The 26217-nt window shown below is 44.9% G+C and overlaps 1 protein-coding gene across 4 annotated transcripts in view; it reads right to left on the bottom strand.

The window, feature by feature from the left end:
* LOC144505264 (G protein-coupled receptor kinase 6-like) overlaps positions 1 to 26217 on the bottom strand; it is a 226085-nt gene that overhangs the window by 55712 nt on the left and 144156 nt on the right. For all 4 annotated transcript variants that reach the window (XM_078231310.1, XM_078231311.1, XM_078231313.1 and 1 more), the window contains exon 12: positions 17119 to 17327. In XM_078231310.1, coding sequence (XP_078087436.1) covers positions 17119 to 17327 — 209 coding nt within the window. The remainder of the gene's footprint in view (positions 1 to 17118; positions 17328 to 26217) is intronic.

Raw genomic sequence — 26217 nt, 5'->3', positions numbered from 1 at the left:
AAACCTGGTTGTATATTTTTTTTGAGAGCGACTGAATTCTATTATTATATATTTTTTGGTTAATGAATGAGTATTGTATTTACTTCAACAGCATTCCAGTAGAATCTTACTTTATGTTGCTTGTTTAGTTAAAGTTCCCTGTTAGCTAAGTAAATAAATTGTTAAGTGTCCATCTTAAAGCGAGTGTCAGGTATTTCTGTTCATTACCCAAACATTACTGAAGAACAGTTCACACACACTTCTAACAGATTATGAGGTGAGGTTTTCCTCTTTGGGGGATTCGGCCTCACGTCTCAAAAGAGAGACACCCCTACATCGTAACACTACAGACCAGTGAGTCAGTGGTAGGGAAACTATTGGAGAATCTTCTGAAGGAGAGCATCTATCTTCACTTGGAGAGAGAAGACTTTATCAGTGAGAGTCAGCATGGTCTCAGTAGAGGCAGGTCATGCCTAACAAATTTGATTAAATTTTTTGAGGAGGTGACCAGGGGTGTAGATGTAGTTTACATGGATTTCAGTAAAGCCTTTGGCAAGGTCCCACATGGGAGACATATAAAGGAGGTAAATGCACATGGGATACATGGTAATTTGATCAAGTGGATTCAAGATTGGCTCAGCTGCAGGAGATAGAGGGTGATGACAGAACAGAGGCTTTAGTGACTGGAAGCCAGTGTCCAGTGGCATACCACAGGGATCTGTGCTGGGTCCCTTATTTTTCGTCATTTATATAAACGGCATAGGTGACTACGTGGGAGATAGGATTAATAAGTTTGCCGATGACATAAAGATTGGCCAGGTAGTTAACAATGAGGTTGAGTATCTTGTGTTACAAGAAGATATAGACAGGGGGGGGCAGTGGCGGAGTGGTATTGTCACTGGACGAGTAATTCAGAGACCCAGCGCAATGCTCTAGGGATCCAGGTTTGAATCCCACCCCGTTAGATGGAGAAATTACAATTCAATAAATATCTGGAATTAAGAATCTACTGATGACCATGAAACCATTGTCAATTGTCATAAAAACCCATCTGGTTCACTCATGTCCTTAAGGGAAGGAAATCTGCCGCCCTTACCCGGTTTGGCCTACATGTGACTCCAGACCCACAGCGATGTGGTGGACTCTTAAATGCTCTCAGGGGTGGGCAATAAATTCTGGCCCAGCCAGCGACACCCACATCCCTGAACAAATTTTTAAAAAAGACGGGATGGTCAAATGGGCAGATAAGTGGCTGATGGAATTTAACCCTGAAAATTGAGAGATTTGACAAGCAAGTAATCAATGAATGGTATGGCATTCGGAAGCTCTGAGGAACAAAGGGACCTTGGTGTGTTTGTTTATTGATATCTGCAGGCGGAAGGGCATGGTGGTGTAAAAGGCATATGGGACACCTACCTTAATCAATCAGGTATAGAATACAAAGCAGGGAGTTGTAGAAAACTTTGATGAGGACACTGCTACAGTACTGTGTGCAGTTCTGGTCGTCACATTATAGGAAGGATTTGATTACACTGGAGGGGGTGCAGTGGCGATTCACCAGAATGATGCCTGGGATGTTTATAAATATATAAAAAGGAATAGAGTGGCTAGAGTGAATGTTGGACCCTTGGAGGACGAGAGGGGGGAGTTAATAGTGGGAAATGAGGATATGGCTGAGTCTTTAAATAAGTTTTTTGCGTCGGTCTTCACGGTGGAGGACACAAATAGTTTGCCAAATATTAACGATAGAGGGTTGGCAGCAGGAGAAATACTTAATACAATTAATGTTACCAGAGAGGCAGTGCTGGGTAGACTAATGGGACTGAAGGTGGACAAGTCCCCGGGTCCGGATGGAATGCATCCCAGGGTATTGAAAGAAATGTCAGAGGTAATAGTGGATGCGTGAGTGATTATTTATCAAAACTCGTTGCATTCTGGGGTAGTGCCGGTTGATTGGAAAACGGCTAATGTTACGCCGCTGTTTAAAAAAGGAAGGAGACAAAAGGCGGGTAACTATAGGCCGGTCAGCTTAACGTCTGTAGTAGGGAAAATGCTGGAATCCATTATTAAAGAGGAGATAGCAGGGCATCTGGATAGAAATGGTTCGATCAATCAGACGCAGCATGGATTCATGAGGGGAAAGTCGTGCTTGACGAACATGTTGGATTTTTATGAAGATGTGACTAGGGCGGTTGATGGAGGAGAACCGGTGGATGCGGTGTTTTTGGATTTCCAAAAGGCGTTTGATAAGGTGCCCCATAAAAGGCTGCTGAAGAAGATTAGGGCACACGGAGTTGGGGGTAGTGTGTTAAAGTGGATTGGGGACTGGCTATCCGACAGGAAGCAAAGAGTCGGAATAAATGGGTGTTTTTCCGGTTGGAGGAAGGTAACTAGTGGCGTGCCGCAGGGATCGGTACTCGGGCCGCAACTATTTACCATTTATATAGATGATCTGGAGGAGGGGACGGAGTGTAGGGTAACGAAGTTTGCAGACGACACAAAGATAAGTGGAAAAGTGAGTCGTGTGGAGGACGGAGAAGATCTGCAGAGAGATTTGGACAGGCTGAGTGAGTGGGCGAGGATATGGCAAATGGAGTATAACGTTGATAAATGCGAGGTTATACACTTTGGAGGAAATAATAACAAATGGGATTACTATCTCAATGGAAACAAATTAAAACATGCTACCGTGCAAAGGGACCTGGGGGTCCTTGTGCATGAGACGCAAAAGCCCAGTCTGCAGGTACAACAGGTGATCAAGAAGGCAAATGGGATGTTGGCCTATATCGCGAGGGGGATAGAATATAAAAGCAGGGATGTCTTGATGCACCTGTACAGGGCATTGGTGAGGCCGCAGCTGGAATACTGTGTGCAGTATTGGTCCCCTTATATGAGGACGGATATATTGGCATTGGAGGGAGTGCAGAGAAGGTTCACCAGGTTGATACCGGAGATGAGGGGTTTGGATTATGAGGAGAGGCTGAGGAGATTGGGTTTGTACTCATTGGAGTTTAGAAGGATGAGGGGGGATCTTATGGAGACTTATAAGATAATGCGGGGGCTGGATAGGGTGGAGGCGGAGAGATTCTTTCCACTTAGTAAGGAAGTTAAAACTAGAGGACACAGCCTCAAAATAAAGGGGGGTCGGTTTAAGACAGAGTTGAGGAGGAACTTCTTCTCCCAGAGGGTGGTGAATCTCTGGAATTCTCTGCCCACTGAGGTGGTGGAGGCTACCTCGCTGAATATGTTTAAAGCGCGGATGGATGGATTCCTGAGCAGTAAGGGAATTAAGGGTTATGGGGATCAGGCGGGTAAGTGGTACTGATCCACGTCAGATCAGCCATGATCTTATTGAATGGCGGGGCAGGCTCGAGGGGCTAGATGGCCTACACCTGCTCCTATTTCTTATGTTCTTATGTAAGATTTAAGTTATGAAGAGAGACTGGATAGCCTTGGGTTGCATTCGTTGGAGCAGAGAAGACTGAGGGGCAACCGGATTGAGTACGAGATTATGAGGGGTATGGACAGAGTGGACAGTCACCTGTTCCCCTTAGTTGAAGGGCCAGTCAGGAGGGGGCACAAGTTCAAGGTGAGAAGCAGAAGGTTTGGGGAGGATGTGAGGGAAACCTTCTTTACCCAGAGGGTGGCGACGGTCTGGAATGCAGTACCTGGGAGGGTGGTGGAGGCAGATGCACTTGGCATATCATAATGTTCAAGGCCATGGGCCAGGTGCTGGCAAATGGGATTTGGTAGGTAGGTCAGGTGTTTCTCACATGTCAGTGCAGACTTGATGGGCCGAAGGGCCTCGTCTGCACTGTGAGATTCTGTGATTCTGACTATGATCGAGTGTGGCATCAAGGAGTCCTAGCAAAACTGAAGTAAATAGGAATCAGGGGGAAAACCTTCCGTTGGTTGGAACCATACCTCGCACAAAGGAAGATGGTTGTGGTGGTTGGAGGACAATCGACTCCTCAGATACTGAAACAGTCCATGTCCAAACACAGCCAGATCTGGACAATATCCAGGCTTGGGCTGATAAGTGGCCAGTAACAGTTGCATCACACAAGCGCCAGGCAATGACCATCTCCAACAAGCAAGGATCAAACCATTGCCCCTTGACATTCAGTGGTATGACCATATCAGCATCCTGGAGATTACCATTGACCAGAAACTGAACAGGACTAGCCATACAAATACACTGGTTACCAAAACAGGTCAAATGCTAGGAATTCTGTGGTGAGTAACTGACCTCCTGAGCCCCCAAAGCCTGTCCACCATCCACAAGTCACAAGTCAGGAGCGTGATGGAATACTCTCCAATTGCCTGATGAGTGCAGCTCCAGCAACACTCAAGAAGCTTGACACCATCCAGGATAAAGCAGCCCCAGTTAATTGACAATCTTTCCACAAAGATTCACTCCCTCCACCACTGATGAACAGTGGCAGCCGTCTACAAGATGCACCACAGGAACTCACTAATGTTTCTTCGGCAGCACCTTCCAAACCCACTACCAAAGGACAAGAGCAGCAGATACCTGGGAATGCCACCACCTACAGATTCCCCTCCAAGTCATTCAGCATCGTGACAATGATATAACTCAAACCATCAAGTCCTGGTGGCATTCTAGTAAATCTTTTCTGCACTCTTTATAGTTTAATAATATCCTTTCTATAATAGGGTGACCAGAACTGTACACAGTATTCCACATGTGGCCTGACCAATGTCTTGTACAACTTCAACAAGACATCCCAACTCCTGTATTCAATGTTCTGACCAATGAAACCAAGCATGCCGAATACCTTTTTCATCACTCTGTCCACCTGTGACTCCACTTTCAAGAAGCTATGAACCTGTATCCCTAGATCTCTCTGTTCTATAACTCTCCCCAACACCCTACCATTAACTGAGTAAGCCCTGCCCTGGTTCAAACTACCAAAATGCATCACCTCGCATTTATCTAAATTAAACTCCATCTGCCATTCATCAGCCCACTGATCCTCACCACATTTCCATTCTTCATATTATCCGGCAATTGTGAAATCATGTTTCAAACACCAGAGTCGAGGTCATTAATATATATTAGCAAGGGTTCCAACACTGACCCCTGGGAAATTCCAAACCTCCCCCTAATCAGAAAAATAATCACAGAAAATAACCCTCCATCATTGCTCAATGGAGGGTTACAAGTTAGCAAGAAATGAGCTGAAAAAGGGGCTTAGGAGAGCTAGGAGGGGGCATGAGAAGTCCTTGGCGGGTCGGATCAAGGAAAACTTCTTACTCTTATGTGAGGAATAAAAGAATGACCAGGGTGAGGCTGGGGCCGGTCAAGGACGGCAGTGGGAATTTGTGCATGGAGTCAGAAGAGATAGGAGAGGTGATGAATGAATACTTTTCTTCAGTGTTCACCAAGGAGAGGGGCCATGTTTTTGAGGAAGAGAGGGTGTCACAGGCTGATAGGCTGGAGGAAGTAGATGTTCAGAGGGAAGATGTACTAGCAATTCTGAAGAAACTGAAAGTTGATAAGTCCCCTGGGCCTGATGAAATATATCCTAGGAGTCTTTGGGAGGCAAAGGATGAGATAGCAGAGCCTTTGCATTGATCTTTGCGTCCTCACTGTCCACGGGGGTGGTGCCAGAGGACTGGAGAGTGGCGAATGTTGTTCCTCTGTTTAAGAAAGGGAATAGAAATGACCCTGGTAATTATAGGCCGGTTAGTCTTACTTCGGTGGTCGGTAAGTTGATGGAAAAGGTCCTCAGGGATAGGATTTACGACCATTTAGAAAGATGCAGCTTAATCCGGGATAGTCAGCACGGATTTGTGAAGGGCAAGTCTTGCCTCACAAATTTGATAGAATTTTTTGAAGAGGTAACTAAGTATGTAGATGAAGGTAGTGCAGTTGATGTCATATACATGGATTTTAGTAAGGCGTTTGATAAAGTCCCCCATGGTCGGCTTATGAAGAAAGTAAGGGGATAGAGGGAAGTTTGGCCGATTGGATAGGTAACTGGCTATCTAACAGAAGACAGAGAGTGGTGGTGGATGGAAAATTTTCAGACTGGAAACCGGTTACCAGCGGAGTGCCACAGGGATCAGTGCTTGGTCCTCTGCTATTTGTCATTTTTATAAATGACTTGGAGGAGGGGGCTGAAGGGTGGATCAGTAAATTTGCTGATGACACCAAGATTGGTGGAGTAGTAGATGAGGTGGAGGGCTGTTGTAGGCTGCAAAGAGATATAGATAGGATGCAGAGCTGGGCTGAAAGATGGCAAATGGAGTTTAACCCTGACAAATGCGAGGTGATTCATTTTGGTAGGACAAATTTAAATGTGGATTACAGGGTCAAAGGTAGGGTTCTGAAGAATGTGGAGGAACAGAGAGATCTTGGGGTTCATGTCCATAAATCTCTGAAGATTGCCACTCAAGTGGATAGAGCCATGAAGAAGGCCTATAGTGTGTTAGCGTTCATTAACAGGGGGTTTGAGTTTAAGAGCCGTGGGGTTATGCTGCAACTGTACAGGACCTTGGTGAGACCACATTTGGAATATTGTGTGCAGTTCTGGTCACCTCACTATAAGAAGGATGTGGAGACACTGGAAAGAGTGCAGAGGAGATTTACCAGGATGCTGCCTGGTTTGGAGGGTAGGTCTTATGAGGAAAGGTTGAGGGAACTTGGGCTTTTCTCTTTGGAGCGGAGGAGGTTGAGAGGAGACGTGATAGAGGTTTATAAGATGATGAGGGGGATAGATAGAGTGAACGTTCAAAGACTATTTCCTCGGGTGAATGGAGCGGTAACTAGGGGGCATAACTATAGGGTTCATGGTGGGAGATATAGGAAGGATGTCCGAGGTAGGTTTTTTACTGAGAGAGTGGTTGGGGTGTGGAATAGACTGCCTGCAGGGATAGTGGAGTCAGAAACTTTAGGAACATTTAAGAAGCTATTGGATAGGCACATGGAGTACTTCGGGATGATAGGGAGGAAATAGCGTGATCTGGGTTTCAGACAAAGCTCGGCACAACATCGTGGGCCGAAGGGCCTGTTCTGTGCTGTACTGTTCTATGTTCTATGTTCTAAAACCTACAGTACAGAAGGAGGCCATTCGACCCATCGAGCCTGCACCGACAACAATCCCACCCAGGCCCAATCCCTGAAACCCCACATATTTACCCTGCTAATCCCTCTAACATACACATCCCGGGACACTAAGGGCAATTTAGCATGATCAATCAACCTAACCCGCACATCTTTATACTGTGGGAGGAAACCTGGGAATTAAACCCAGGTCCCTGGAGCTGTGAGGCAGCAGTGCTAACCACTGTGCCACCGTGCCACCCATCATTTATCCCTACTCTCTGTTTTCTGTCACTCAGCCAATTTCTTATCCAGGTGTCTACTTTCCCTTTTATTCCATGATCCAGAATTTTGCTCACAAGCCTGTGTGGCACTGTGGCCTTGTGAAAATCTATTTACACCATATCAACAGCATTACCCTCATCAACCTTCTCAAAAAAAACTCCGGCAATTTAGTTAAACATACTTTTCTCTTAATGAATCCATATTGGCTTTCCTTAGTTATGCTGAACTTGTCGAAGTGCTTTGTCGAAGGCAGATTGTGCCTTACGAGCCCGGTGGAGTTCTTCGAAAATGTGACTAAATACATTGACGAAGGGAAGGCGGTAGATGTGGTTTATATGGATTTTAGCAAGGCGTTCAATAAGGTCCCCCATGCAAGGCTTCTCGAAAAAGTGAGAGGGCATGGGATCCAAGGGGCTGCTGCCCGGTGGATCCAGAACTGGCTTGCCCAAAGGAGGCAGAGAGTGGGTATAGATGGGTCTTTTTCTAAATGGAGGTCGGTCACCAGTGGTGTGCCCCAGGGATCTGTTCTGGGACCCTTGCTGTTTGTCATTTTCATAAATGACCTGGATGAGGAAGTGGAGGGATGGGTTGGTACGTTTGCTGACGACACAAAGGTTGGTGGGGTTGTGGATAGTCTGGAGGGATGTCAGAAGTTACAGAGGGACATAGATAGGATGCAAGACTGGGCGGAGAAGTGGCAGATGGACTTCAACCCAGATAAATGCGTAGTGGTCCATTTTGGCAGGTCAAATGGGATGAAGGAGTACAATATAAAGGGAAAGACTCTTAGTACTGTAGAGGATCAGAAGGACCTTGGGGTCCGGGTCCATAGGACTCTAAAATCGGTCCCGCAGGTGGAGGAGGTGGTTAAGAAGGCATATGGTATGCTGGCCTTTATCATAGAACAGTACAGCACAGAACAGGCCCTTCGGCCCACGATGTTGTGCCGAGCTTTGTCTGAAACCCAGATCAAGCTATTTCCTCCCTATCATCCCGAAGTACTCCATGTGCCTATCCAATAGCTTCTTAAATGTTCCTAAAGTTTCTGACTCCACTATCCCTGCAGGCAGTCCATTCCACACCCCAACCACTCTCTGAGTAAAAAACCCACCTCGGACATCCTTCCTATATCTCCCACCATGAACCCTATAGTTATGCCCCTGAACCCAATAGTTATGCCCTATAGTTATCAATCGAAGGATTGAGTTTATGAGTCCGGGGATAATGATGCAGCTATATAAGACCCTCGTCAGACCCCACTTGGAGTACTGTGCTCAGTTCTGGTCGCCTCATTACAGAAAGGATGTGGAAAAGATTGAAAGGGTGCAGAGGAGATTTACAAGGATGTTGCCTGGATTGAGTGGCATGCCTTATGAGGATAGGCTGAGGGAGCTCGGTCTTTTCTCCTTGGAGAGGCGTAGGATGAGAGGAGACCTAATAGAGGTATATAAGATGTTGAGAGGCATAGATCGGGTGGACTCTCAGAGGCTTTTTCCGAGGGTGGAAATGGCTGCTACAAGAGGACACAGGTTTAAGGTGCTGGGGGGTAGGTACAGGGGAAATGTTAGGGGGAAGTATTTCACACAGAGAGTGGTGGGCGAGTGGAATCGGCTGCCGTCAGTGGCGGTGGAGGCAAACTCAATAGGGTCTTTTAAGAGACTCCTGGATGAGTACATGGGACTTAATAGGATGGAGGGTTATAGGTAGGCCTAAAAAGGTAGGGATATGTTCGGCACAACTTGTGGGGCCGAAGGGCCTGTTTTGTGCTGTAGTTTTCTATGTTTCTATGACTATTGATTTTGTCCCAGACCATAGTTTCCAGAAGTTTCCATTCCATTCCAATGAACTCAAACAGACTGGTCTATAGTTGCCAGCATTATTCTTGCACCCTTTTTTGAATGAAGGAGTAATATTCACAATTCTCTAGTCTTCCAGCAACACCCCTATGTCGAAGGAAGACTGGAGGATTATCGCTGGTGCCTTCCACTCTCACCTCCCTCAATACCCTCGGATGCACATCATCTGGTCCTGGTAGCTTAGCAATTTTAAGTAAAGACAGCCTTTCTAACACCTCCTCCTTCTCAATTGTAAAGTCCTCCAGTGTATCAGTTACCTCCCCTCTTAGAATCTTAGAAATCTTAGAAACCCTACAGCACAGAAAGAGGCCATTCAGCCCATCGAGTCTCCACCGACCACAATCCCACCCAGGCCCTACCCCCATATTCCCCCCTAATCCCTTTAACCTACGCATCTCGGGACACTAAGGGCAATTTTAGCATAGCCAATCAACCTAACCCACACATCTTTGGACTGTGGGAGGAAACCGGAGCACCCGGAGAAAACCCACGCAGACACGAGGAGAATGTGCAAACTCCACACAGACAGTCACCCAAGCCGGGAATTGAACCCAGGTTCCTGGAGCTGTGAAGCAGCAGTGCTAACCACTGTGCTACCGTGCTGCCCCTCTCATCTCAGCCTGGCAGCATCTTCTTCCTTTTTAAATACAGAAACATAGAAACTAGATGTAGGAGACCATAAGGGCCTGTTCTGCGCTGTAATGTTCTATGTTCTATGTTCTATGTTCTATAAAGAACCATAGGAACAGAATTAGGCCACTCAGCCCATCGAGTCTGCTCCACCATTCAATCACAGCTCATTTTTTTCTCATCCCCATTCTCCTGCCTTTTTCCCATAACCCCTGACCCCCTTATTAATCAAGAACCTATCTATCTCTGTCTTAAAGACCCTCAATGACTTGGCCTCCACAGCCTTCTGTAGCAAAGAGTTCCACATATTCACCACTCTCTGGCTGAAGAAATTCCTCCTCATCTCTGTTTTAAAGGATCGTCCCTTTAGCCTGAGGTTGTGCCCTCTGGTTCTAGATTTTCCTATGAGTGGAAACATCCTCTCCACATCCACTCTATCCAGGCCTCGCAGTATCCTGTAAGTTTCAATAAGACCACCCCTCATCCTTCTAAACTCCAACGAGTACCGATCCAGAGTCCTCAACCGTTCCTCATACGACAAGCTCTTCATTCCAGGGATCATTCTTGTGAACTTCCTTTGGATTTTTCCAAGGCCAGCACATCCTTCCTTAGCTATGGGGCCCAAAACTGCTCACAATACTCCAAATGGGGTCTGACCAGAGCCTTATACAGCCTGAAAGTACATCCCTGCTCTTGTATTCTAGCCCTCTCGACATGAATGCTAACATTACATTTGCCTTCCAGGAATAGGTCATTCGTCCCTTTGAGCCTGCTCCGCCATTCATTTTGATCATAGCTGATCATCAAATTCAATATCCTGATCCCCCCTTCCCCCCATATGCCTTGATCCCTTTAGCCCCAAGAGCTATATCTAATTTCTTCTTGAAATCAGACAACATTTTGGCCTCAACTAAATTCTGTGGTAGTGAATTCCACACATTCACCACCCTCTGGGTGAAGACATTTCTCCTCACCTCAGTTCTAAAACGTTTACCTGTTATCCTCAAACTATGACCCCTAGCTCTGGACTTCCCCACATAGGGAACATTCTTTCTGAATCTACCCTGTCTAACACTGTTAGAATTTTATATGATTTTATGAGATCCCCTCTCACTCTTCTAAACTCCAATGAATATAATCCTAACCGACTTGGTCTCTCTTTATATGACAGATCTGCCATCCCAGGATTCAGCTTGATAAACCTATACAATTGCAGCAAAACATCCATATCCCTATACTCAAATCCTCTCGCTATGAAAGTCAACATACCATTTGCCTTTTTTATTGCCTGCTGCACCTGCAAAGAAGCAAAGCACTTGTTTAACAACTTTGCTATTTCTTCTGCCTCGACATGCAAGTCCCTTTTTTATCTCTGATCGACCCTACTAGTGTAACTTTCTTTGTTCTTTTGACAAATGCATCAATGGATTGGGAAGCGAGAGATATGGTCCCTGGAACAGTAGGGGGTTTTAGTTCAGTCGGGCAACATGGTCAGTGCAAGCTTGGAGGGCCGAAGGGCCTGTTTCTGTGCTGTAATTTTTTTTGTTCTGCTTTCTTTTACCACCCTTTGTTATTTATTGCTTATGGAAGACTTTGGGTTCTCCTTTATGTTAGCTGCCATTTTCCCTCCTTGATTCTCTTATTAGTTTTTTCACTTCCCCCCAGTCCTTCTATATTCAGCCTGATTCTCCATTGTGTATTCTATCGATCATCTTCTTCCTTTTCATCTTCATCTCTATCTCTCGCATCATACAGGGTGCTCTGAATTTATTTATCCTACCTTTCCCCTTCTAAGGAATATAGCGAGACATTGCCTTCAATACCATCTCTTTGCTCAGCCACCATCTTTTCTGCTAACCTTTGATTCCAACTCATTCGACTCAGATGCATTCTCATACAAATATGAGGAAATGGCCATTCGGCCCCACGAGCCTGCTCTGCCAATCAAAATGATCTCACTGTCACCTCAATCCCATGTTCCTGACTACCCCTCCAGTAACCTTTCACCCCTCCCTTGTTAATCAAGAATCTATTCAGCTCAGTCTTAAAATTATTCAAAGATTCTGCTTCCACGAGAGTTCCTGAACCTCATGACCCTCGGAAAAAAAATTCTCCTCACCTCTGTCTTAAATGCATGAAATGTTATTTTTAAAGTGACCCCTAATTCTAGATTCTCTGATAGGAGGAAACATCCTCTCCGCCTCCACCCTGTCAAAACCCCTCAGGATCTGAAAGGTTTCGATCAAGTAACCTCTAAACTCTAGTGGATACAAACCTAACCTGTTCAACATTTCCTCATAAGCCAATCTGCTCATTCCTGGTATTAGCCTTGTAAACATTTTCTGGGCTGCTTCTAATGCATTTACATCTTTCCTTAAATAATGAGACCAAAACTGTATATGGTACTCCTGATGTGATTTCGCCAATGGCCTATACAAATTAAGCCTAACCTGCCTACTTTTGTATTCAATTCCCCTCAGAATTCCCCAAACAATAACATTCCATTAATTTTCCTAATTACTTCCTGTCCCTGTATACTACTCTTATGTGATTCATGCATGAGTACACCCAGATCATTTTGCACCTGGTTAGCACTGCTGCCTCACAGCGCCAGGGACCCGGGTTCGATTCCTGGCTTGGGTCACTGTCTGTGCGGAGTCTGCACATTCTCCCTGTGTCTGCGTGGGTTTCCTTCTGGTGCTCTGGTTTCCTTCCACAGTCCAAAAGATGTGCTGATTAGGTGCATTGGCCATGCTAAATTTTCCCTCAGCGTATCCGAAAAGGTGCTGGAGTGCGGCGACGAAGGGATTTTCACAGTAACTTCACTGCAGTGTTAATGCAAGCTTTCTTGTGACACTAATAAATAAACTTTTAAACCTCAGAGCTCTGCAATCTCACACTATTTAAATAATATGCTTCTCTTTTATTCTTTCTGTCAAAATGGACGATTTTGCATTTTCCCACATTATACTCCATTTGCCAGATCTTTCCAACTCACTTAACCTATCCATATCCTTACGTTCCCTTCACAATTTACTTTCCTAACTATCTTTATCATTGGCAAATTTAGCAATCATATCTTCAATCTCTTCATTCAAACCATTTATATAAATTGCAAAAAGTTGAGGTCCCAGCATTGATCTCGGTGGCACATCCTGCCAAACAGAAAATGATTCATTTATTCCTACTCTGCTTCTTGTTAGCTAGTCAATCTTAGGGTGGCATTGCCACAGCCTACTTGTGACACTAATGAATAAACTTAAACTTCTATCCATGTGAATATGTTACCCCCCCTACACCATAAGCTTTTATTTTACACAATAACCTTTGATGTGGCACCTTATCTAATGCCCTCTGGAAATCTAAGTACAGTACATCCACTGATTTCCCATTACCCATTGTTTGTGATATATATAAATGATTTGGAAGAAGATGTAGCTGGTCCGATTAGTAAGTTTGCGGACGACACAAAGATTGCTGGAGTTGCGGATAGTGATGAACATTGTCAGAGAATACAGCAGGATATAGATAGGCTGGAAAATTGGGCGGAGAAATGGCAGATCGAATTTAATCCAGATAAATGCGAAGTGATGCATTTTGGTAGACCTAATGCAGGGGGAAGCTATACAATAAATGGCAGAACCATCAGGAGTATAGACACACAGAGGGATCTGGGTGTGCAAGTCCACAGATCCTTAAAGGTGGCAGCACAGGTGGAAAAGGTGGTGAAGAAGGCATATGGCATGCTTGCCTTTATTGGACGGGGCATAGAGTATAAAAGTTGGCGTATGATGTTGCAGTTATATAGAACGTTGGTTAGGCCACATTTGGAATACTGTGTCCAGTTCTGGTCGCCACACTACCAGAAGGACGTGGAGGCTTTGGAGAGAGTGTAGAAAAGGTTTACCAGGATGTTGCCTGGTATGGAGGGTATTGGCTATGAGGTGAGATTGAGTAAACAAGGGTTGTTCTCCCTGGAAAGACGGAGGTTGAGGGGCGACCAAATAGAAGTTTATAAAATTATGAAGGGCATAGATAGGGTGAACAGTTGGAATCTTTTGCCCAGGTCAGAAATGACAAACACAAGGGGTCACAAGTTCAAGGTAAGGGGAGCAAGGTTCAATACAGATATAGAACATAGAACATAGAAAAAGTACAGCACAAACAGGCCCTTCAGCCCACAAGTTGTGCCGGTCATGTCCCTACCTACCTAGGCTTATATATAGGTTTACCTATAACTCTCAATCCTATTAATTTGCATGTACTCATCCAGAAGTCTCTTAAAAGACCCTATCGAGTTTGCCTCCACCACCACTGACGACAGCCGATTCCACTCACCCACCACCCTCTGAGTTAAAAACTTACCCTTGACATCTCCTCTCTACCTACTCCCCAGCACCTTAAACCTGTGTCCTCTCGTAGCAGCCATTTCAGCCCTGGGAAAAAGCCTCCGAGAATCCACCCGATCTATACCTCTCAACATCTTGTACACCGGGGGACTTTTTTTTTTACAGAGAGGGTGGTGGGGGCCTGGAATGCACTACCAAGCAAGGTGGTTGAGGCAGACACGCTAGGATCATTTAAGACTTATCTAGATAGCCACATAGAACCATAGAAAATTACAGCTCAGAAACAGGCCTTTTGGCCCTTCTTGTCTGTGCCAAACCATTTTATGCCTAGTCCCACTGACCTGCACTTGGACCATATCCCTCCACACCCCTCTCATCCATGAACCCGTCCAAGTTTTTCTTAAATGTTAAAAGCATTTACCACTTTATCCGGCAGCTCATTCCACACTCCCACCACTCTCTGCGTGAAGAAGCCCCCCCTAATATTCCCTTTAAACTTTTCTCCTTTCACCCTTAACCCATGCCCTCTGGTTTTTTTCTCCCCTAGCCTCAGCGGAAAAAGCCTGCTTGCATTCACTCTATCTATACCCATCAAAATCTTATACACCTCTATCAAATCTCCCCTCAATCTTCTACGCTCCACGGAATAAAGTCCCAACCTATTCAATCTCTCTCTGTAACTCAGCTTCTCAAGTCCCGGCAACATCCTTGTGAACCTTCTCTGCACTCTTTCAATCTTATTTACATCCTTCCTGTAACTAGGTGACCAAAACTGTACACAATACTCCAAATTCGGCCTCACCAATGCCTTATATAACCTTGAAGCTTGAACAGGTTATATAACCTTATATAACATGAACAGACTGGGAATAGAGGGATACAAACGGATGGTCTAGTTAGGAACACATGATCAGTGCAGGCTTGGAGGGCCGAAGGGCCTGTTCCTGTGCTGTATTGTTCTTTGTTCTTTGTACCCACAGCACATGTGACTCCTTCAAAAAATTCCAATAAATTGGTTAAAATGATTTCCTTTTCATAAAATCATGTTGGCTCTGTCTGATTGCTTTATCACAGTGTCATGTTATAACATCTTCAATAATGATTTCTAACATTTTCCCTATGACAGATGTCAGGCTAAATGGCCTTTAGCTTCCTGCTTTCTATCTTCCTTCCGTTCTGAATAAAGGAGTTACATTTGCTATCTTCCAATCTAATGGAACCTTCCCCAAATCTAGGAGAAAATTAAAACCAACACATCAACTACCTCACTAGCTACTTCTTTAAAGATCCTAGGATGAAGTCCATCTGGGGGTATGTTAGCCCACAGACGCAACAATTTTCTTAGTTTCACTTCCCTGGTGATTCTAATTTTCCTGAGTTCGTTCCTCTGTTCCATTTCCTGATTTACAGCTATTTCTGGGATGTTACTTGTGTCCTCTACAGTGAAGACTGATGCAAAATATTTGTTTAATTCATCAGCCATAGGCCTACTTTCCATTATCCATAATTTCATTATTCCCCAGATGCACTTTCAATAGGACCAATGCTCACTTTATTAACTTGTTTCTTATTTAGATATCTATCTAGTTTACTCCTCCTTTTTGACATTCTTTGATTTTTTTTTACATTCTTTCCAATCCTGTGGCCTGCCACTTGTCACTGTGCAAAAATATGATTTTTCTTTAAGTTTGACGCGGCCACATTTTCAGTTTTTTTCTCACATCACATTTGTTTCTTTTACAAATCACTTTAAATCTGTGCGCTCTTGTTCTTGATCCTTTTGTGAGTGAGAACAGTTTCTCCTCATCTACTCTGTCCAGCCCCTCATGATTTTGAACATCTCTGTCAAATCTCCTCTTAGCTTTCTCTCCAAGGGGACATGTCCCAACCTCTCCAATCTATTCTCATAACTGAAGTTTCTCATCCCTGGAACCATTCTTGTAAACTTCTTCTGCACTCTCTCTAATGTGTTCACATCCTTCCTGTAGTATGGCATTCAGAAGTGTACACAATATTCCAGCTGAGGTCTAACTGGTATATTGTACAAGTTCAGCATAACCTCCTTGCTCTTGTACTCTATGCCGCTATTAATAAAGCCCACAATATTATATGGCTTATTAACTGCTTCTCTCCACCTATCCTGCCACCTTCAATGATCGATGCACAGCTACACCCAGGTCCCTCTGTTTCTGCACTCCCTTAAGAATTTTACCCCTTATTTTATATTGTCTCTCTATGTTCTTCCTGCCAAAATGCATCACCTCACATTTCTCCTCATTGAACCTCATCTATCTATTTGCCACCTATCTGCCCACTCCACCAACTTGATGGGCAGCACAGTGGTTAGCACTGCTGCCTCACAGTCCCAGGTTTGATTCCCGGCTTGGGTCACTGTATGGAGTCTGCGTGTTTTCCCCATGTCTGTGTGGGTTTCCTCCGGGTGCTCCAGTTTCCTCCCATTGTCCAAAAGGTGTGCTGGTTAGGTGCACTGACCATGCTAAATTCTCCCTCAGTGTACCCGAACAGGGGCCAAAGTGTGATGACTCGGGGATTTTCACAGTAACTTAATTGCAGTGTGAATGTAAGCCTACTTGTGACACTAATAAATAAACTTAAAGCTTGTCTATGTCCTTTTGAAGTTCTACACTGTTCTCCTCACAGTTTACAATGCTTCCAAGGTTTGTATCATTCACAAACTTTGAAATTTTCCCCTGCATACCAAGATCTAGATGATAAATATATATGAGGAAAAGCAAAGGTCCCAAGACCGATCCCTGGGGAACAGCATTACAATCCTTCCTCCAGCCAGAAAAATATCAATTGATCATTACTCCCTGCTTCCTAATATTCAGCCAATTTTGTACCCACATTGCTACTGACTCTTTACTCCAAATGTCTGATGCCAGTGTGGTACCACGCAACATACAGCATGAATTCCTCACTGACTTACCATTTGACACAGTGAACGTGCTTCTGTTGAGAACTTGTCAGAGTAACTCTCCTGCTCCTCCTTGACCCGGAGTTCCACCTCCTCCCGTTTGATCTTTTTCTTGCGCTGTTGAAATGGTGACTGTCCCTCAATCATCTCGTACAAGAGACAACCCAGGCCCCACCAGTCAGGGCTGAATGCATAACGTTCATTCTTCACAACTTCAGGAGCTTGAAGAAATTAAAAACAGTGAAGAGTTGGCAACAGTTATCCAGTTTTGCTCCATATCTATCCGTTTCTCTCTTTTTATATATATTCCAAACTATTAAAAGCATTTGAGGATATAAGGGTAGATAAAGAGAGTGGAGTAGATGTGGTATATTTGGATTTTCAGAAGACATTCAATTAAGGTGCCCACACATGAAAGGCTGTTGCATAAGATAAGGTCACATGGGATTGAGGGCAGTATATTAACATAGATAGAGGGTTGGTTAATGGACAGAAAACTAGAGTGTAGGAATAAATGAGTAATTTTCAGGCTGCCATATTGCAGGTGGTCAGGTGCCAAAAGGATTAGTATTGGACCCTCAGCTATTGACAATCCATATTAGATAAAGGGACTTAGTGTAATATATCCAAGTTTGTTAAATATACAATACAATGCTAGGTTGGAATGTGTGCAGGAGAAAGATACAAAGACAACATGGCCATATATCAATATATTAGCGGAGGTTCCTCAGAATTGGTATCAAGATCCCTGTTTTTTCTTGTATATAAGCAATGAGCTCATTGCTGCTTCTTACTTAAAATAGTTCTTCCTCACCCTTCTGGACACTTTGTATCTCTCCCCTCTCACCTTAAACCTATGCCCTCTAGTTTTAGACTCCTCTACCTTTGGGAAAAGATATTGACTATCTAGCTGATCTGTGCCCCTCATTATTTTATAGACCTCTATAAGATCACCCCTCACCCTGCATCATGACCCAAAACCTGACATCTGTGTCCCTTTGTTCATCAGCCAATGGGAACAGCTTTTCCTTGTCTACCTTATCTAATCTGTATCAAATCTTCCCTCAATTTCCTTTACTCCATGGAAAATAATCCCAGCTTCTCCAAACTGACCATGTAGCTAAAACACCCCACCCTTGAAACCATTCTGGTAAATCTCCATCTGCACCCCCTCGAGCACCCTCACATCTTTCCTAAAGCGTGGTGACCAGAACTGGACACGGTGGTCTAGCCGAACCCAAGCTTTATAAACATTCAGCATTATATCCCTGCTTTTCACTGAATCCCTATAGTGCAGAAGGAGGCCATTCGGCTCATCGAGTCTGTAGTGACAACAATCCCGCCTAGATCCTATCCTCGTAACCCCACGTATTTACCCTGTTAACCCACCTAAGGGGCAATTTAGCATGGCCAATCAGCCTAACCTGCGCATTTTTGGACTGTGGAAGGTATCCTCTATTCCTGAAGCCCAGAATCCCATCTGCTTTGCTAACCACTCTCTCATTGTCCTATCACCTTCAAAGATCTCTACACATACACATCAATATCCCCCTGTCCCTGCACACTCTTTACAATGGTGTCATTAAGTCGAGAGGTTTACAGCATGGAAACAGGCCCTTCAGCCCAACTTGTCCATGTTGCCCTGCCCCTAAGCTAATCCCAATTGCTCACATTTGGCCCATATCCCTCTATACCCATCGTACCCATGTAACTGTCTAAATGCTTTTTAAAAGACAAAATTGTACCCGCCTCTACTACTACCTCTGGCAGCTTGTTCCAGACACTCACCACCATGTGTGAAAAAATTGCCTTCTGGACATTTTGTATCTCTCCCATCTCACCTTAAACCTATGCCCGCTAGTTTTAGACTCCCCTACCTTTGGGAAAAGATATTGACTATCTAGCTGATCTGTGCCCCTCATTATTTTATAGACCTCTATAAGATCACCCCTCAGCCTTCTATGCTCCAGAGAAAAAAGTCCCAGTCTATTCAGCCTCTCCTTATAACTCAAACCATCAAGTCCCGGTGGCATCCTAGTAAATCTTTTCTGTACTCTTTCTAGTTTAATAATATCCTTTCTATAATAGGGTGACCAGAACAGTACATAGTATTCCAAGTGTGGCCTTACCAATGTCTTGTACAACTTCAACAAGACGTCCCAACTCCTGTATTCAATGTTCTGACCGATGAAACCAAGCATGCCGAATGCCGCCTTCATCACTCTGTCCACCTGTGACTCCACTTTCAAGGAGCTGTGAACCTGTACCCCTTTGTTCTGTGAATCTATATTGTCCCTCCCTGTTCTTTCTGCCAAAATGCATCATATTCCCAGTTCTCTGCATTAAATTCTATCTGCCACTTGCCTGTCCATTCTGCCATCATATTTATGTCCTGTTTCAGTTTATTGGTACCATCCTAACTGTTTTTCACTCCTCCAGGATTGGTGGTATCATGGGTAACTTTTGAAATTTAACTCTGAATTCCAATATCCAGGTCATTTACCTGGAGCAGAAAAAGCAGTGGTCCTGGGGAATACCTGCAGTCTGAAAAACAAACATGGCTAGAAATTAAGAGAGGGCAATATGCAATGAGACTGGGGTGCCCTGAAAGTAAGCATGCAGGTGCAGCAGGCAGTAAAGAAGGCAAATGGTATGTTGGCCTTCATAGCGAGAAGATTCAAGTACAGGAGCAGGGATGGCTTGCTGCAATTATTCAGTGCCTTGGTGATACCACACTTAGAGTATTGTGTGCAGTTTTGATCTCCTTATTTGAGGAAGGATGTTCTTGCCATAGATGGAGTGCAGCTAAAGTTTACAGACTGATTCCTGGGATGGTGGTACTGACGTATCAGGAGAGCTTGACTTGGTGAGAATTATATTCGCTGGAGTTCAGAAGAATTGAGGGGGGGGGGATCTCATAGAAATCTATAAAATTCTAAGAGGACTAGACAGAGTAGATGCAGGGAGGATATTCCCAATGGTGATGGTGTCCAGAACCAGGGGTCACTGTCTGAAATACAGGGAAAATATATTAGGACTGAGATTAGGAGAAATTTTTTCACCCAGAGAGTAGTGAACCGGTGGAATTTTCTACCACAGAAAGTAGTTCAGGCCAAAACATTGTACCTTTTCATTAAAGCTCTTGGGGCCAAAGGGATCAAGGGATATTGGGAGGGGGGAGGAGGGGAAGACGGGATCAGGCTTTTGAGTTGGATGATCAGCATGATCAAAAATGTACGGTCGAAGGGCCGAATGGTCTATTGCTGCTCCTATTTTCTATGTTTCTATTCCATTCCAGCCCTGCTCTTGCCTAACAAGAATCTATCCACGTCTCCCTTAAAAATATTCAGTGATCCCCACCTCCACCGTCTTCTGAGGCAGAGGGTTCCAAAGACACACAGTCCGCTCTGCCCTATACATTTCAACATTTGCAATGAGCTCCAAATACTTACTTGAACTTTGAGGATGAGGAGTTTTGAGCTCAGGAACTCCAGTTCCCAATGAGCCTTGGACCTCCTGCGCTCGCCACAGAATGAGCACACGTGCGCAGGTTGTTGTCTTCAGGTTGGGAACCGGTCCTCTGTGCGCGCACATACACATGCACGAACACGCATGAACACGCACACACAAAAGGAGAAGTGAAACAGCACAAAAGTGTAGCTCAGGGTGATCCGGAGAGGTGCGCCATTGCAGAGAAGCTGTCGCAGGGAGCAGGATACAGGGAAAGTCCCAAAACAGGGACAGAAAGAGGTGGAAGTCCCAAGTTTAGGGACAAGGACAGATGACTGTGAATCTGAAGGTTGCTCGGAATATGAACAAGAGTGCACATGGAGATTCAGATCCTGGAAGATTAGATCAAAACCCTAAAGCTAAATCCTTGTTGAGCTGAGTGGGGCTGACATTTGGAAAGAATTTCAAGGACAGTTCTCCAAATGTGGAGACTGGAAACCCTGGTGAGAAAGACACGAGTTTCAATGAGACCGATTGGCTCATGGTGTGGCAAGTATCTGGGTGGGTTGTTGAGAAACCCATAGAATCTGCTTTGGTCTCATTTGTCATTTATTTCGGAGTGTGATGTGTCTGTCTACAATTTACCAGTTAGAACATAGAACATTACAGCGCAGTACAGGCCCTTCGGCCCTCGATGTTGCGCTGACCAGTGAAACCAATCTAAAGCCCCTCTAATCTACACTATTCCAATATCATCCATATCTTTATCCAATAACCATTTGAATGCTCTTAATGCTGACGAGTCCACTACTGCTGCAGGCAGGGCATTCCACGCCCTTACTACTCTCTGAGTAAAGAACCTACCTCTAACATCTGTCCTATATCTCTCACCCCTCAATTTAAAGCTATGTCCCCTCGTGTTAGCCATCACCATCCGAGGAAAAAGGCTCTCACTTTCCACCCTATCTAATCCTCTGATCATCTTGTATGCCTCTATTAAGTCACCTCTTAACCTTCTTCTCTCTAACGAAAACAACCTCAAGTCCCTCAGCCTTTTCTTCATAAGACCTTCCCACCATACCAGGCAGCATCCTGGTAAATCTCCTCTGCACCCTTTCCAACGCTTCCACGTCTTTCCTATAATGCCGCGACCAGAACTGTACGCAATACTCCAAGTGCGGCCACACCAGAGTTTTGTACAGTTGCAGCATGACCTCATGGCTCCGAAACTCAATCCCTCTACCGATAAAAGCTAACACACCGTGTGCTTTCTTAACAACCCTATCAACCTGGGTGCCAACTTTCAGGGATCTATGCACATGGACACCCAGATCCCTCTGTTCATCCACACTACCAAGTATCTTACCATTAGCCCAGTACTCTGTATTCCTGTTACTCCTTTCAAAGTGAATCACCTCACACTTTTCCGCATTAAACTCCATTTGCCACCTCTCAGCCCAGCTCTCCAGCTTATCTATGTCCCTCTGTAACCTGCCACTTCCCTCCGCACTGTCTACAACTCCACCGACTTTAGAGTCATCTGCAAATGTACTAATCCATCCTTCTACACCCTCATCCAGGTCATTAATAAAAATGACAAACAGCAGTGGCCCCAAAACAGATCCTTGCGGTACACCACTAGTAACTGAACTCCAGGATGAATATTTCCCATCACCTACCACCTTCTGTTTTCTTACAGCTCGCCAATTCCTGATCCAAACCACTAAATCACCCTCAATCCCATGCCTCCGTATTTTCTGCAATAGCTTACCATGGGGAACCTTATCAAACGCTTTGCTGAAATCCATATACACCACATCAACTGCTTTACTCTCATCCACCTCTTTGGTCACCTTCTCAAAGAACTCAACAAGGTTTGTGAGGCACGGCCTACCCTTCACAAAACCGTGCTGACTATCCCTAATCAAATTATTCCTTTCCAGATGATTATAAATCCTATCTCTTATAATCCTTTCCAATACTTTGCCCACAACAGAAGTAAGGCTCACCGGTCTATAATTACCAGGGTTGTCCCTACTCTCCTTCTTGAACAAGGGGACAACATTTGCTATCCTCCAGTCTTCTGGCACTGTTCCTGTGGACAATGACGACACAAAGATCAAAGCCAAAGGCTCTGCAATCTCCTCTCGAGCCTCCAAGAGAATCCTAGGATAAATCCCATCCGGCCCAGGGGACTTATCTATTTTTACCCTTTCCAGAATTGCTAACACCTCCTCCTTATGAACCTCAATCCCATCCAGTCCGACAGCCTGCATCTCAGTACTCCCCTCAACAACACTGTCCCTCGCCTGTGTGGATACCGACGAAAAATATTCATTTAGTGCCTCTCCTATCTCTTCAGACTCCACACACAACTTCCCACTACTGTCCTTGACTGGCCCTAATCTTACCCTAATCATTCTTTTACTCCTGACATACCTATAGAAAGCTTTAGGGTTTTCCTTGATCCTACCTGCCAAAGACTTCTCATGTCCCCTCCTGGCTCTTCTTAACTCTTTCTTTAGGTCCCTCCTGGCTAACTTGTAACTCTCAAGCGCCCTAACTGAGCCTTCACGTCTCATCTTAACATAAGTCTCCTTCTTCCTCTTCACAAGAGAACAAACCTCTTTAGTAAACCACACGACTGCTTCCTCCCTGCCTGACAGGTACATATTTATCGAGGATGCATAGTAGCTGTTCCTTGAACAAGTTCCACATTACAATTGTGCCCATCCCCTGCAGTTTCCTTCCCCAACCCATGCCACCTAAATCTCGCCTAATCGCATCATAATCTCCTTTCTCCCAGCTATAACTCTTGCCCTTTGGTATATACTTATCCCTTTCCATTGCTGAGGTAAACGTAATCGATTTGTGGTCACTGTCACCAAAGTGCTCACCTACCTCCAAATCTAACACCTGGCCTGGTTCATTACCCAGTACCAAATCCAATGTGGCCTCGCCTCTTGTTGGCCTATCTACATACTGCGTCAGGAAGCCTTCCTGCACACATTGGACAAAAACTGACCCCTCTAAAGTACTCGAACTATAGCTTTTCCAGTCAATATTTGTAAAGTTAAAGTTCCCCAGAACAACTACCCTGTTACTTTCGCTCCTATCCAGAATCATCTTTGCAATCTTTTCCTCTACATCTCTGGAACTTTTTGGAGGTCTATAAAAAACTCCCAACAGGGTGACCTCTCCTTTCCTGTTTCTAACCTCAGCCCAAACTACCTCAGTAGACGAGTCCTCATCAAATGTCCTTTCTGCCACCGTAATACTGTCCTTGACTAACAATGCCACACCTCCCCCTCTTTTACCACCTTCGCTGCACTTACTGAAACATCTAAACCCTGGAACCTACAACAACCATTCCTGTCCCTGCTCTATCCATGTCTCCGAGATGGCCACAACATCGAAATCTCAGGTACCAACCCATGCTGCAAGCTCACCCACCTTATTCCGGATGCTCCTGGCGTTGAAGTATACACACTTCAAACCGCCTTCCTGCCTGTCAGTACACTCCTGCAACCCTGAAACCTCATCCATGACCTCACTACTCTCAACCTCCTGTACACTGGAGCTACAATTCAGGTACCCAACCCCCTGCTGAATTAGTTTAAACCCTCCCGAAGAGCATTAGCAAATTTCCCCCCCAGGATATTGGTACCCCTCTGGTTCAGGTGCAGACCATCCTGTTTGTAGAGGTCCCACCGACCCCAGAAAGAGCCCCAATTGTCCAGGTATCTGAAACCCTCCCTCCTGCACCATCCCTGTAACCACGTGTTCAACTGTTCTCTCTCCCTATTCCTCTCCTCACTATCACGTGGCACGGGTAACAAACCAGAGATAACAACTCTGTTTATTCTAGCCCTAAGCTTCCACCCTAACTCCCTGAATTTCTGCCTTACATCCCCATCCCTTTTTCTACCTATGTCTTGAGTGCCTATGTGAACCACAACTTGGGGCTGGTCCCCCTCCCCCTTAAGGATATCGAAAACACGATCCGAGACATCATGGACTCTGGCTCCTGGGAGGCAACACACCAACCGTGAGTCTCTCTCATTCCCGCAGAATCTCCTATCCGTCCCTTTAACTATGGAGTCCCCAGTGACTAATCCTCTACTCCTCTCCCCCCTTCCCTTCTGAGCAACAAGGACAGACTCTGAGCCAGTGACCTGTACACCATGGCTTACCCCTGCTAAGTCCCCCGCCCAACAGCATCCAAAAGTGTACTATCCCCAATTTCTACTACATTTTTTGTTTCTCCCCCCACTTGAATGGCTCCCTGTACCCTGGTGCTGTGGTCAGTTTGCTCATCCTCCCTTTCCCTCCCCTTCTGAGCTGCCGGGCCGGACTCTGCGCCGGATGCACGGCCACTGTTGCTTCCCCCAGGTTGGCTGCTCCCCCCAACAGCACTCAAACAGTTGGTTCACATCTATCACACACTGATATAGTAAATTGTTTTATTTTCCTGAATTTACATGTGTCTGTAAAGATATAGCTGTGGTGAATGAATTGTGAATATTTAAATCATTTTCTTGTGTTTTATTAGGTTCTGTTTTTGTCTGGTGTAATACAATTCTTTTTACTTGTTTAATAAATATTTTATTCTTTGCATTAAAAGTTCATCAGCAGACTCCTGTGAATTTGTTCAGTAAATTACACTCACGGTTTCTAAAATAAAACCGGCGGCACGGTAGCACAGTGGTTAGCACTGCTGCTTCACAGCTCCAGGGTCCCGGGTTCGATTCCCGGCTCGGGTCACTGTCTGTGTGGAGTTTGCACACTCTCCTCGTGTCTGCGTGGGTTTCCTCCGGGTGCTCCGGTTTCCTCCCACAGTCCAAAGATGTGCGGGTTAGGTTGATTGGCCAGGTTAAAAATTGCCCCTTAGAGTTCTGAGATGTGTAGGTTAGAGGGATTAGCAGGTAAATATGTGGGGGTAGGGCCTGGGTGGGATTGTGGTCGGTGCAGACTCGATGGGCCGAATGGCCTCCTTCTGCACTGTAGGGTTTCTATTCTATTCTAAAAGTTAGGATCTATCGAGCCAGGTTTCAGTGTGGGATCTGACCTGTTTAGTTACAAACATCAGTTAGGATCATAACACGGTGACTATTCAGAAGTATTTCAGTGAATGGAAAATGCTTCAAGACAGTTCATGATCATGGAAGGCCTAAACTGAATACAAGTCTTTTTTCATAACATGGGTTCATCTGGCAGTCCAATTCATAACCCCCACAAAGAGCAGGTGTCAATATCAAAATTTGCTTTAAAATGACTGCAAAGAAATGTAATCAGCCTCTCATTTCCCAAGAGACAGATTGTAAATTCAACACATGGCCTGGTTCTAGTTCTCCTGTCCCAAAATCCCCCAAGTCCAAAACCCACTCCCAGGTTCCCTCTTTCAACATTAGGAAAGACTGTCCCCTCAATCCAAACATTCCACAGCCCTGGACTCCTGCTCAAAACATTCCCCAATTCGGAAATCAAATCCCAACATTTGTCAATCCCGAAATTCCCCACTCCCGAAATCAAATCCCAACATTCTCCATTCCTGAAATCAAATACCAAAATTCTCCACTTCCAAACGCAAATCCCAACATTCCCCATTCCCAAAATCAAATCCTAACATCCCACTCCTGGGCTCCACATATCCCCACTTTG

Source organism: Mustelus asterias, chromosome 16, assembly GCF_964213995.1.
Source record: "Mustelus asterias chromosome 16, sMusAst1.hap1.1, whole genome shotgun sequence".
Taxonomy (NCBI): Eukaryota; Metazoa; Chordata; class Chondrichthyes; order Carcharhiniformes; family Triakidae; genus Mustelus; species Mustelus asterias.
This window is presented reverse-complemented; position numbering and strand designations above follow the sequence as displayed.